The sequence below is a fragment of the Talpa occidentalis genome, unplaced genomic scaffold (assembly GCF_014898055.3).
Source record: "Talpa occidentalis isolate TD23 unplaced genomic scaffold, MPIMG_talOcc4v2.1 talOcc4.16, whole genome shotgun sequence".
NCBI classification, from domain to species: domain Eukaryota; kingdom Metazoa; phylum Chordata; class Mammalia; order Eulipotyphla; family Talpidae; genus Talpa; species Talpa occidentalis.
Genome location: NW_023601653.1, coordinates 85,507,468 through 85,520,878, shown reverse-complemented (window position 1 = coordinate 85,520,878; position 13,411 = coordinate 85,507,468). Strand labels below are relative to the sequence as shown.

The 13,411-nt window shown below is 62.5% G+C and overlaps 1 protein-coding gene across 1 annotated transcript in view; it reads right to left on the bottom strand.

Moving 5' to 3' along the window:
* Nucleotides 1-6,202: 6,202 nt before the first annotated feature.
* Nucleotides 6,203-13,411, bottom strand: part of TBC1D30 (TBC1 domain family member 30) — a 49,295-nt gene continuing 42,086 nt past the window's right edge. The window contains 6 exon segments of the mRNA XM_037513329.1: nucleotides 6,203-6,452; nucleotides 6,567-6,831; nucleotides 8,086-8,292; nucleotides 9,854-9,993; nucleotides 11,562-11,674; nucleotides 12,171-12,276. Of these exon segments, the coding sequence (XP_037369226.1) occupies nucleotides 6,203-6,452; nucleotides 6,567-6,831; nucleotides 8,086-8,292; nucleotides 9,854-9,993; nucleotides 11,562-11,674; nucleotides 12,171-12,276 (1,081 nt within the window).

Genomic DNA, 13,411 nt, shown 5'->3' with positions numbered 1-13,411 from the left:
AGTGGCTGGACCTCCCAGCACACGCCTTCATCGCGGGTTTCATGGAGACGCGGGGCCTTCCTTTGCCCGGTGTTTCTCCCGCGCTGACTCCTTCCGAGCTCCTGTTTAAGTCACACCTCACCCCCCTGGGCACCTTCTCTCTCCGCCCCTCCCCGCAGTGCCCCCTGCCCAGCCCCGCGGCGGGACCCGCGCTTCCTCCCTGGACCTCCCTGCCACCCTCTGCGGCTCAGAGTCCTCGTTCCAACCTGTTCTCCCAAGGAAAACGTGACCAAAAAGGCCATCGGGGCCTCTGGGGTGCAGTCAGGAGGGCACGGGGGGTGGGGGGAGCTGGCTTTGCAGGAGGTGTCTCTTCCCGGACCGGGGCTCCAGGAGACAAGTGGACTCAGCCTCTGCAGGGGACAGTGGGGACTGGCCCAGCCCTGGCCATCCGCTTCTTCAGGCCCCCTGACGACGCACAGGCGGCCCGGCACAGGTGGCCCGGCACAGTGACCAAGCACAGACCCCCCTTTTCGAAAGAGCCCCCCTCCCGTCCCGGCCTCCCGCCCTGGGCTGTACCCTGGAGACTGGCCCCCGCTGCCCGTGGCTGCCAGGTGACCATCTCAGGCTCAGCACTCCTGCGCCGTTGCTCTGCCAACGGTGGACGCGCCGTGCCTCCCCCAGACGTCTTCCCTACTCTCAGATGCTCACTTTCCGAAACTCTGGCAGTACATCTGGTACAGCCGTGAGCCCCTGCACGCCCCACCGGGCTCCGTGTGCAGCAGCCTCCTCCGTCGCACAGTCTGCTGCTTGTATGGGCTGCCCCAGGGGACCTCCCCCAGGGAGTCCAGGCCTGGCCTCATGCTGTCCCAATCTCGCGCTCCAGACACAGGGGCCAGCTGCCTTTGGAAAGGCCCAGGCCACAGTGGCCAGGGCCCACGCTGGCCAAATCACCATGCCGGCGGCTCCGCTGCAGAGGACGTGCGACCTGAGCGGGCCACGTTCCAGTTCCCGAGCCACGTCTCCAGGAAGTGGGGCTTTTCCAAGTTTAATGCAGATGGATTGGAACACGGCGGCTGACCAGCAGCTCGCCCAGGTGGCTGTGGCGTGAAATCCATCTGGACAGGTGGTGGGCTCAGAGCGGCCTCCCCAGTCAAGCCAGGTAAGTCCCAATCCCCGCCTCCGAGAACACCTGCACGTAGAACGTTTACGTGACCACTTTCAACGGTAAAATGGCTAATGTTCTCTGATGGAACTTGGTTATTTTCTCAAGCTCAAGATGCCCAGTCTAAAGCACTGCTCCCTTATCAAGGGGTGCAAGGAGGGTCATTCCATAAAACTCCCACTTGTTGACTTCAAGCTCTTCGCAAGCACAAAGGAAAGCTCTTGCGTTGACCTGACAAGAGCAACCTGCCAGGTGCGGAACAAACACCTGCTGCTGCTCCCTGCAGCGTCAGGCGCCAGGTCTGGGCGCACCTCTCTGCGCTGCTGTCACGGGGCCCTGGGGGGCGACGAGAAACTGCGACTCCCTGGGGATGGGGAAGAACAACTGCACACTCACCACGTGGGTGAGCTCAGCCTCTCAGGCCAGAGGCTCAGGGGTCCGCCTGAAAAATGCTCGGGCTTCCAGCCCTGCGGCACCGCCTCCGGCTCTCGCTGCTGCAGACAGACACAAGGTGCTGCGGTGCCGGCCGCTCGCTCCAGGCTGACCACGGCCACAAGCCCGAGTGATGCAGACTGGGGGGCTGCCCGGGAGACGGCCGGCCCCGGATGGTGCCGTGTGCACAGACCCACACGAGAAAATGCTGGAAAAGCCCCATCGGAGTACTGATGGCTCCCTGTGTCCAGTTTCCTGATCCTTAAAAGGAGTCACTTTTCTCATTAGAAAAATACTACATTTTAGACTGGGGCCTCCCTGGTGGCGCAAGAAGTTAAGATGCAGCACTATGAAGCTGCCCGCAGCCTCTGCAGCGCGAGTTCCATCCCGGCCAGGGAGCTACCCACAGGGCGCAGCAGACCCCTCCTGTCTCCCCGCTGCTCCCCTCAGCAGTGGGTTTCAGTGGATCCCCCTGTTCTGCTCCCCACTCTGTCTCTGGGGAGTCCTCTCACCCCACACCTCTGGCCTGCACCCCAGCTCTTGTAGCATAAATAAATCTTTAAAAAAAAAAAAAGAAAAACACTACATTTTAATTGCTGTCTCAGGTGATGCTGGGGCAGCAGAGAAGGAGGCTGGAGAGTGATGGAGGTTGTGGGGGGGCAGCTGAGCGCTGACCCCCGCTCTCTAGCGTTTAGAATCCATAGACCAGGGGACTCAGTTGCATTCCCGATAGTCCTGTCTTATTAAAAAAAGGAAAATGGCAGGACCACAGGTTAACTTCATGCGCGCACACACACGTGCACACACACGTGCACACACGGCCACGCCCAGCTTTCTGCTTAGTCATTGAGGACAGGCTAGTCCGCCAGGTTCTCAGCAGGGCACAGGCTATCCAGTGACCCAGTAATTAGACTGAAGGGGGGGCGCCCCCTGGTTGGAGAAAGGACAAGGGAGAGGCTGTGGGGACAGAGCCCAGAGAGACACGGCACAGCCGCAGCGGGACCTTTATGCACATCTCGGACATCAGCGCAGCTTCCGGGGATAACAAGGGATGAGGGGAGGGACAGAGCACCCCTCACGGTCCCACCAGGGCGGACTCGCCACGGTTACCCCCTCTTCTCAGCAGACGGAGGGGCACAGGTCTCGGGCGGAGCCGACCGCAGCCTAAGGGCGGGCGGGAGCCGCACATGGAGGACTGAAGGGTCCCCCCTCCCAGGACTTCTGGGCCGGGCAGTGTCCGGGGGCAGCGGGAAGGCCACAGCGGCCTCTGCCTGCTGCGTGGCGGCGGCGGTGCCAATTCCTCAACTTTCTACAGCAGATGAGGCCGCACAGGCCCGGCTCACGCTGCGCTTGCCTGGGGCAGCACCTGCATCACCAGCAGTTTTAATGGGAATCTGTCGGCTTTAAATCTCCCGTGGTCGTGGTCACCTGAAATGACCATCAACCGCTCAGTTACTCATTCAATAAATACTCAGCCCACCCCTGGGCCACCTCGTCCACCCGTCTCAGGAAAACCAGCGGCAGGAGGAAGGCAGGCGGTGGGCAGCCCCAAAGGGCAGCAGCGCCTCCCCCACAGCCTGGGCCTGGGCTGCCAAGGGGCAGATCAGGCCCGGGGGGAGGACACGGCCATCCTGACCCGCGTGGCTGGGGAGAAGACGAGGCGGAGTCATCCTCACCTGTCAAGCTCAACAGCTGGAAGAAATGGTGTCGTTTGCGCACCTGCGGGGAGAGCCTGGTCTTGTCCTGGGGTGGACGGCAAAGCCAGCCTGACCCCCACACCCCCTTGCAGCACCGGCTGCGGGCGCGGCTGCTGCGCACGACGCCACCTGCTGACTCCGGGCGGCTCAGAGTTCAAGACCAAAGCCCGGCTCAGTTTCCAGCTTCGGTTCCTCGGGGGTAAAAACACCACAAAGGGATAAAATGGCTTTTCTTGCTTTATCTGTCAGTCTCGTGTTTTCTGTTCAAAAAATCTCGGGCCACCATCCCGCCGCGAAAACCAGGGCCTCTCGCGGGGAAAGCCTTCCCTGGATGGCGGCTTGGGCGCCGGGGCGAGCAGCTGCTTGGCGCTAATCAACAGCGGCGGGAGGGACAGCCGGCCGGGAGGGGCAGTGGCCGGGAGGGGCAGTGGCCGGGAGGGGCAGCCGGCTGAGAGGGGCAGCCGGCCGGGAGGGTTAGTGGCCGGGAGGGGCAGCCGGCTGGGAGGGTCAGCCGGCCGGGAGGGTCAGTGGCCGGGAGGGGCAGTGGCTGGGAGGGGCAGCCGGCTGAGAGGGTCAGCCGGCCGGGAGGGTTAGTGGCCGGGAGGGGCAGCCGGCTGAGAGGGACAGCCGGCCGGGAGGGTTAGTGGCTGAGAGGGTCAGCCGGCCGGGAGGGTTAGTGGCCGGGAGGGGCAGCCGGCTGAGAGGGACAGCCGGCTGGGAGGGTCAGCCGGCCGGGAGGGTTAGTGGCCGGGAGGGGCAGCCGGCCGGGAGGGTGGCCTCGGCCTTCCCAGAAAGACAGGGGCCGAATCTTCCGCGCGCGACGGCGGGCGAAGGCGGGAGGCCGGAGCCCGCGTCCACCGAGGGGCAGCTTAGGAAGCCTTTTTAAAATGAGCGGCCTTCGCGGGGAAGGAGGTCAGCGCCGGTTTTGTGAAGTGCCCGTCCAGGACCTGCTGCCCCTGGAAAGGCGCGCGCAGCAGCGGCTTTCCAGCCCCGGCCTGGGGCGCGTGGGCCCGCGGGCAGCCTAAGCTCCAGGGCCGGGCCGGGTCATCGCTCCGGGGCCTCTGCCTCGCGCTCACCTCTGCGGGCCGGAGTCCGGTCCGCACCGTGGACAGACGGGGCCGCCCTGGCCGCGGGGGAGCGGGGAGCGGGGAGCGGGCCGCTGCAGGCCGGCGGAGTCCGAGCAAGGCGGGGCTCAGGGGAGCCGCTCTGGTCCGGGGCCGCTGGACTCCCAGTGGCGGAGCTGCCCGCGGAGCCCGGCTGCGTCTGGGGGGGCACCCCCCGCGGGCAGGGCGCGGGGAGCTCCGGGGGGGCAGCGCCCGCCGGAGGAGGGGGAGCCGGGAGCGCTCGAGGCAGGCCCCCCGCAGGGGCTGCTGGCCGCGCACTGGCCGCGTCCGCTGTGCCCCGCCAGGGCTGCGCAGATGGAAGTTTCCTTCATTTCCTTCACGGCGGGGGGGGGCGGGGGGAGCAGAGACCCCAGGCGCCCCCGCCGCGCCGCCCGCGGGAACAGACAACTCAGACCGGCTGAGGGAGCCCCGAAAGATCCTGCCGCCCCGCGCGAGAGGGGAGCCCGGGGCCCCGGACCGAGGCGGGGCGAGGCGACGCGGGGCCATCTCCGAAGGAGCCGCGGTGGGAATCTGGAAAACGTCACATTAAAAGCCACATTTATTTGCCCCGCGAACCCCAGCTCCGAGGGCCGGCGGGGCCCGCTCCGCTCCCCGCGCAACTTCCCGCCCCAGTTTCAGGACTGAGGCGCGTCTGGATCCGTCCAAGTTCACCGGGCAGGTGGGTCCCCCGGGCAGGGCGCCCCCGGGCAGGGCGTCCCCCCGGGCAGGGTGTCCCCGGGCAGGGCGCCCCCGGCAGGGCGTCCCCAGGGCAGGGTGTCCCCCGGGCAGGGCGTCCCCCGGGCAGGGCGTCCCCCGGGCAGGGCGTCCCCAGGGCAGGGCGTCCCCAGGGCAGGGTGTCCCCGGGCAGGGCGTCCCCAGGGCTGGGGCGTCCCCGGGGCAGGGCGTCCCCAGGGCAGGGCGTCCCCCGGGCAGGGCGCCCCCGGGCAGGGCGTCCCCAGGGCAGGGCGTCCCCAGGGCAGGGCGTCCCCCCCGGGCAGGGCGTCCCCGGGGCAGGGCGTCCCCAGGGCAGGGCGTCCCCCCGGGCAGGGCGTCCCCCGGGCAGGGTGTCCCCGGGCAGGGCGCCCCCGGGCAGGGCGTCCCCAGGGCAGGGTGTCCCCGGGCAGGGCGTCCCCCGGGCAGGGCGTCCCCAGGGCAGGGTGTCCCCGGGCAGGGCGTCCCCAGGGCTGGGGCGTCCCCGGGGCAGGGCGTCCCCAGGGCAGGGCGTCCCCCGGGCAGGGCGCCCCCGGGCAGGGCGTCCCCAGGGCAGGGCGTCCCCCGGGCAGGGCGTCCCCCGGGCAGGGCGTCCCCCGGGCAGGGCGTCCCCCGGGCAGGGCGTCCCCAGGGCAGGGTGTCCCCGGGCAGGGCGTCCCCAGGGCAGGGCGTCCCCCCGGGCAGGGCGCCCCCGGGCAGGGCGTCCCCAGGGCAGGGCGTCCCCAGGGCAGGGCGTCCCCCCCGGGCAGGGCGTCCCCGGGGCAGGGCGTCCCCAGGGCAGGGCGTCCCCCCGGGCAGGGCGTCCCCCGGGCAGGGTGTCCCCGGGCAGGGCGTCCCCAGGGCTGGGGCGTCCCCGGGGCAGGGCGTCCCCGGGCAGGATGTCCCCGGGCAGGGCGTCCCCCGGGCAGGGCGTCCCCAGGGCTGGGGCGTCCCGGGCAGGATGTCCCCCGGGCAGGGGTCCCCCGGGCAGGGCGTCCCCCGGGCAGGGCGTCCCCCGGGCAGGGCGTCCCCGGGGCAGGATGTCCCCCCGGGCAGGGCGTCCCCGGGCAGGGCGTCCCCAGGGCTGGGGCGTCCCCGGGCAGGATGTCCCCCGGGCAGGGCGCCCCCGGGCAGGGCGGTCACCGCTTCTTGCCGGCCCCGCCGGGCTGGCCGAGGCCGCGGCTCAGGCGCGGGAAGCGCACGCTGGGCGTCCGCTCGCTGGGCCCGTACAGCCCGAGGCTCCGCGCGGCCGCCGACTTGCGCAGCGGCTTCACGCTGGGGAACGGGCTGAACGCGGGCGTCCGCGGGGCGCCGCCGGCCAAGCTCTCGCCGGGGGGCTCGGGGGGCGGGCGCGGGCCGGGCCCCGCGTCCCCCGGGGCGTCCCCCGGGCTCAGGTCCAGGCGCTCCAGCCGCGCCCGCGCCGCGGACACGTCGGCGCCGCCGTCCGCGCGCCCCGGGCCCGGCCCCGGCCCCGGCCCCGGCCCCGGCCCCGGCCCGCCCGGCCCGCCCGGCTCGGCGATGAGCCCCTCGGTGTCCCCGCAGCCCGGGCCCCGCGCGCGCGCCGCCGCCCTCCTGTGCACGCGCAGGTGCGCGCGCCACGGCGAGTTGAGCCTCGCGCGCAGGTCCTCGCCGGGCGCGGGGGGCGCGGGGGGCGCGAGGGCCGCCCTGGCCCTGCCGGGCGCCTTGGTCCTCTTGCCCAGGAGCAGGTGGTTGACGACCGGAGCGCTGTTCACCTGCGACGGCAGCAGGCTGGTCGCCGGGCCCTGGTCTGCAAGGAGGGGGGGGGGGTTACGCGCGCGCCGCGGAGCCCCCATCCCGCCCGCGCCCCCCACCCCGGGCCGCGGCCAGCGCCGGGCGGCCGCCTCCCCGCGAGGACCCGGCGGGGGCAGCGGTCACGGCGTCTCCACGCGGCCCCGCCCAGTTCCCGGGGAGCGTCACAGACCAGGCAGGGCCTCGCTGGCCCACAGCCGTGACCCTCGGGCGGGCCAGGCCAGGGGACACTCGGCGCCGCCGAAGGCGCGCCCGGCAGCGGGGCCGGCAGCGGAGCGGGGACCTCGCGGGGCCTGACGCGCGCAGCCCTCCCGAGCCGCGTCCGCTCGCCCTCCAGAAGGGCCTGAGCGTCTCCCCGCACCCCCCTCCCAACTGTGCTAAGGACAGAGCCCGAGGCGCGTGAGCCCACACTGAACACGAAAGCGCTCTCCGCGCCAGTCTCTGTGTGCCGTTTTCTGAGCGACTCAGGATAAAAGAGGAACCCAAGCACTGCCTGCTCCTCCGGGGCAAGTGGAGGGCAAGTTCAGTTCCCGTGTCAGGCCCGTCACATCCCACAAACCTCTTTTGGGAACACGTCAAAGTTGCTTAATTCTGGACAGGCATCACTTTCATTGGATTTCACTTAGAACAAGACAAACCGATTTCCAGATCACCATAAATTAAACAGTAAAGCAGATTGTTTGCTGATTTGGGGAATTTATAAAGAAGTGAGCTTGACAATCCTTGGAAAAGAGCACCCGGCTGCATTACACTTGCCTGGGTCAGCAGCCCCCAGGACGCCCTGGCATCAGGGAGGCACAGCAGGGGCTTCTTCCTTTTTGTCTGACCACACCACCTGTTTTATTAAATGACCAGTGCACAGCTTGATTCACTAGTGCCCAGATGGCTGAATTCTATGTTCAAATGCTTAAAATTTAGGAGGCAACACTACAGATTTCTCAAGTCCAAGGATTGCTCAGCATGGCAGTATTTGGATCACTTAGAAGCCTCCCTAGAGGGCACACAGTGAGGACTCATTTAGTACCGTCCAGTCTGGCGTCCTTGGGGCCTAGAAGGAATCTCTGGTCATTTTCTTCCTTAAAGCCTGATAAAATAAAATTAAAAATGAACAGCTAAGAACGCCGCTATCTCACGCCAGTGTGCTGGTGAATGCGGAGCTGCAGCCAGCAGAGATTCCAAGGCTGTCCCAGGAACGTCTGTTCTCCCTTTCAAGGCTGATGGAGCCGACACCGACTCCAGCCGAGCCGCCTACCTGCCCGGATGTACACCTGGTGAACTTGCTGCTGCTGCTTCTTCTTAATCCGCGAGTACTGCCGCTGCAGCGCGCCGATGTCGGTGGTCATGCGCTCCAGCATCATGCTGCTGAGGGCCGCGTGGTGCTCGCTGCGGCAGGAGGTGATGGCCCCCGGGCTCAGCTCCCCGATGTTGCCAGCCCGCAGGGTCTGCTCTTCCTGGGGCTCTGTGCTCAGGGGGAGACAGGGAGACACTGGAGGGGAGCGGGACCCCGGAACTGACCACACAATAGGCTGGCAGAGCAGCTGAGCCCCCAGGAGATGTTAAGCCACAAAAAACACACATGAGAGTTTGTCCTGAAAATATTTCTGCATTTTCTCATAGTCTAACTGTGTTCTTTAATGGGCTGTGTGGGTGCATTATTTGGTTGCATCACCCCTTTGTGCACTGTGTAAACCTAAGACTGTTTCCAGAGGAAAATTACTGCTGTTTTCTAAAATTCCCTAGAAAACATAAATCCAGAAAGTCTAAAGTCATTGTACCAATTTCCAGGCTAAAAAAACAAACAAAACAGGACATAGACCTGGACTTCAAAGCTAGAATTCAGGCACTAAAGTGGGGGGGCATTGGGAAATCTACAGGACTCTGGTAAGATTCAAATCTAAAAGCTATGTAAAGAGCTGTGAGGAGAAAGTCTGTATGAAGGACAAACACGATGCAATGTGAAGTCAACCGTTCAGCAGGTTAAAACTCAAAACAAGCCAAGACTTAGGGAAAACACTCAAAACTACTTTTTTTTTTTTTAAAAAAAAAAGGAAGACTTTTAAGCAAGAAGAACACAAATGAGGACCAGCCCTTGACTGCCATCTGGCACAGAGGTGCAGAGGCCCAGAGGACCTGGGGAGCGCAAAGGTGCCTGACCTCGATTGCGTTTCTTCCGGCTGTTCTATGTTCTTTCGCTGAGGAAAATGCTCTCTGGACTAGCAGGTGTGGGATAAACACCCTAAAGAAAGAGCTGCCACCCATGACATGAAGAGCACAAACTGCTTCACAGCACCATGACGTCATGGCGTCCAGGCCAGGGGAGTCTACCCGCAGCAAGAAGAACACAGCAGGGCGCTCAACTCAGAGCAGCACAGTTTAAGGGGGAAACAGCAAAGTGCTGGACATTCAGAGGTGAATTTCAAGAATACTGAAATTTCTAGAAGTCAGGTCTTAAAGGCTTAAAGACGGTCTGAACGTGGGCCCTGGAGAAGCACAGAGCAGAGGAGATGCACTGTGACTCGTCCCAAAGAGAAGCCTGTAGTCACGCTGGCTCGTGGAGGTTCTCATCTCTAGTAACTAGAACCACAGGCTGAACAGAGGAATCCAGAGAACGCCTACGAGAGAATGAGCTCCTTGTCGCTCAACCTCAAGTAGAGGCCACCGTCATAGTTTAGATTTAGAGGGCATTTCTATGGAAGAGAAGCCAATTGAGAATAAATCTAATTAAAATCAAACAGGCTGCAACGGCATCTACTACACGCCAGGCTCCGCGCTAAGCAAACGGGCACCCCCAGGTGACCCAGACGAGGGGGCAGCAAGTCACCAGAAAGCAACGGGGATCTGTTACGCGCACGACAGCGGACAGAGAGCGCCTGCAAAGAGGACAGTGCCCAGGCGATGCTGCCCACAAGGACCTCGAGGTGCAGTGACCAGGCCAGGAAACCACAGACACCCGCGGGCGCAGCGGGGTCACTGGCACGGGGAGCAAGGTGCGGTGACCCGAACGGCAGCCTCCTCTTTACCTTTCATTTGCTTTTGGGCCTTCTGCAGCTCGGGGGCCAGGAGGCCACTGAGGGGCCCAAGACACCCCACTGCATCGGCAACGGCGTCCTCGTCATCCGCGTCATTGTCTTCATCGCTGTCTCTGCCCCTGCCCTGCCGCCTGGGGGCAGACGGGAAGAAAAGGAAATAGTCACAGAACACAGTGGCGTTTTACCACAGAATACGTCCCGCGGCTACGGACACCGATGAGAAGTGTGTGTGGGTGTGTAATTACACACACCTGTAATTCTTAGCATACATTTTAAAGCCTCCATTCTGTCCCTGTCCAACTTTTGCCCACTTCTGTCCCCCCTTAACTCCCACAAGGGGCCACCGTTACTAATTTCTTCTGCATTCTGCAACAACTTAATAGATGTCTAAGCAGACACGACTACAGTCTTACTTTTCTCTTGCTGCACAAATTTCAGCGTACTTTCTATTTCAGCGTACTTCCGGCCTTGCTTTCATTCACCTAAGAAATCTTTCCACACTCATACACAGAGCTTCCGCACCCTTTCCTCACAGCCGCGCTGCCGTGGACGTGGGAAGTCCAGGCTGAGCAAGGAGGTCATGGCTGGCACACGCTCAGTGGTCTCCAGTGTCACACTATCGTAAACGACGACGCAGTAACCTAGACACATTGTGTTTTGTAAGTGTACAAATGCCTCTGTCAGCGAGAACTCCCAGGCCGAGGACACAGGCGTTATAACTTCGGCAAATACTACCACGCGGCCGGTCACAAAACCTGCCGTCACCAGGCTCGCACAAGCCACGCAGTAGTATGTTTTCCCATCGCCTGATCAACAGAAGGTGCAGCAAACTTTTGAATCTGTCAATCCGACTGGCAAAATAAATAAATAAATAAATAAAGGAACAAACACAATCTCAATCTAGTTTTTTTTTTTTTTAAATAGAGGCATGTTTTATTTATTTATTTATTTATTTATTTGTTTGTTTATACAAGCACTGGGCACAGTCAGAAGCGCAGGAGGGTGAGAGAATTCACCAGAGCCAGAGCAGGGAGCAGAGCAGGCAGAAGGACCGAAGGACACTGCTGAGGGGAGCAGCGGGCGGCAGGAGAGGTCTGCGCGCCATGTGGGACCCTCGCCTGGCGGCCGGGGAGCAGCCGGGGATCGAACTGGCGCTGCAGAGGTTGCGGGCAGCTTCGCAACCCAGCGCTCAACCGCTGCGCCACCAGAGAGGCCCTGCTACTTTATTATTTTTTACATGAGTTGTGGGATTGCTAAATACCCTTCAGTTTTGTGCCAAATTTATTGGTAAAATAAGCCTTTGAACACTCTCTTGAATGTAAATCAAAATTCTTGATAAAGAGACATTCAGATTTTAAGTACCAAACTACAGTGACCCTTGAACAATGTAGGGGTTGGGGGCATAACCCTCTTTCGCAGTCAAAAGTCTGCAAGTAACTTAGAGTCAGCCCTCTGTATACACGAGCTGCCCTCCACGGAGTCAACCAGCCAACACGGCAGGCGGCTGGATTTGTGGATGAGGAACCCACGGGGAGAGGAAGCCTGTGTGTAAGTGGAGCAGCACAATTCAAACCCATGTTGTTCACGGGGCAACTGAATTCTGAATATATTTCTGGGACTAAATACGTAGCAAGTTCCAGTAGCAAATGAAGGTATTAAACCTTCCACGGAGACAACGACGAGGAATGAAAGACCTTACCCAGAACCCGAGGCGGGTCTAACCGCGGCTGGGAACGGTGTAATGTTGTAGGTGTATTTTTCCCTCAACTCCGCCAACTGTGGGAAAGGGAATGGAGCCATAGAATACACCGTCTGAAAAGCAAAGCAAAATGCCGAGTCTGAAATGTGGCCTTAAACAGCTTTTATGCTCCTGGAAAGACGTGAAAGTTTTATCAGTTTGCGTGAAGAAGCCGGCATTGCCCATGCGTGGCTGTAGAGAGAACCCTCCAGTATCTGCTTCGAGGAAAACAAAATATGGATGAACAAAAACTGAGTCCTCAAACCAATGCAACTGCGGCTGGTTACCCCAGCGAGTGAGCACGCAGGGGGCACATGGGGCAGCTGCCCACAGGAGGGACGGGCTAACTCGGACTTTTGCAGAGCTCCGTTACTCCTGGAACAAAGACCTCATCGGTGTTACTCACACGCAGCGCTTGTTTTTCAAAGATTTTGGACAATTTTTAGAGCCATTGAATGCCAGGATATTATTCTGCATGAAACTGAGTCATAGATGATCTGTGAGTGATGCAAGCTTTCTCCAGAAACACTACCTGGGTCCCCGAGCGAGGCGGGGCTGTCGCCCACTCACCTGCATGAGCTCCTGGCTTTCCAGAAGGTCGTTCTCCAGCATCTCCTGCGTGAGGCGCCCCATGGTGCCGTAGAACTCGTCTGCTGTCTCGCAGCACTCTATCTGCCTAAGAGAAAGGGCAGAGAAGGTTGGCTTGGGCACTCGGCCGGGCCTCAGGTGTGTGCCACGGGCACAGGCAGGTGTTGTGACTCTCACCACCAAATCAACTAAGTTAGCAATGGACAGAAACCAAACGCCTGGACATCCTCACAGCACAGCCCGCTGTACGTGGAGAAAAGGTAAAAGGGAAAAACAAAACAAAGGCAAGTCAGAGGCTCTCATGACAGGCTGAGTCCTGTGTTCCCCACTGGCTCCCCAAATCCACACCTGTGGCATCTCTGCTGTGCCCGCGCGACATATCTGACGCGCCAGGAGCCCCTGCCTGTGGTCAGAAGCCCCAAGCCCGAGGCTGGGGACTGAAGGACAATTATCCCTCCCGGGAGCTGCTGCTCTCAGTCTGCAGACCCACTTCGCTGACAGACCAGCGCCACAACAGGAAAGGAAAGGCGGGCAGAGGAGAAACATGTCTGCATGTTTTCTCTGCCCGGAGGGTGTTCTCACCGGCAGAATTTTTTCAGCTTTTCTCCTAGAATGGCCGCTATGCCCCGTCTCTCCCTTTGGTCCACACACACACAACACACCACCTGGCGACCTGCTGGACAGGCGAGACTCTGGCCCTTCGGGGTCCTGGGGAAGCAGCGCAGGCAGCGGCCACTGGGTAGCCTGTCCTGTCTAGGACCCCGGCCTCTGCTCTCCAGGACCACGCTGTTGGCCCCCACTGGAGCCCCGCGCCAGACAGAGGCACTTGGGGACGCCACCCCACAGTGACAAAGGAGACGCGGGGGCGAGAGCTGCCCAGGCCCCGCCACCAGTCACGTGATGAACAGGGAGCGGACTTGGGGGATGTTCCTACAAGGCACAGAGCAGCCGTGGGCGCAGAGGGAAAGTGCTTGGGTGCCCCGGGGGGCCGTAAGGAGGTGAGACGATGCTTGGGATGCAGGGTGAAAATACTCTCCAGATGGACAAGAAGCAGCACTTCAGGGACAGGGACATGGTGACCAAGGACCTCCCAGGGGCCCCGTGGACTGGTCAGTGCTGACTGGACCGGCCGGAGGGAGCAGCGGGAGCGGGGGCTGGACAGCGGTGCTGAGAGTGGACGGGTGAAGCGGTCCCTGCCAGGCCCCGAGAGCCACTGAGACTGG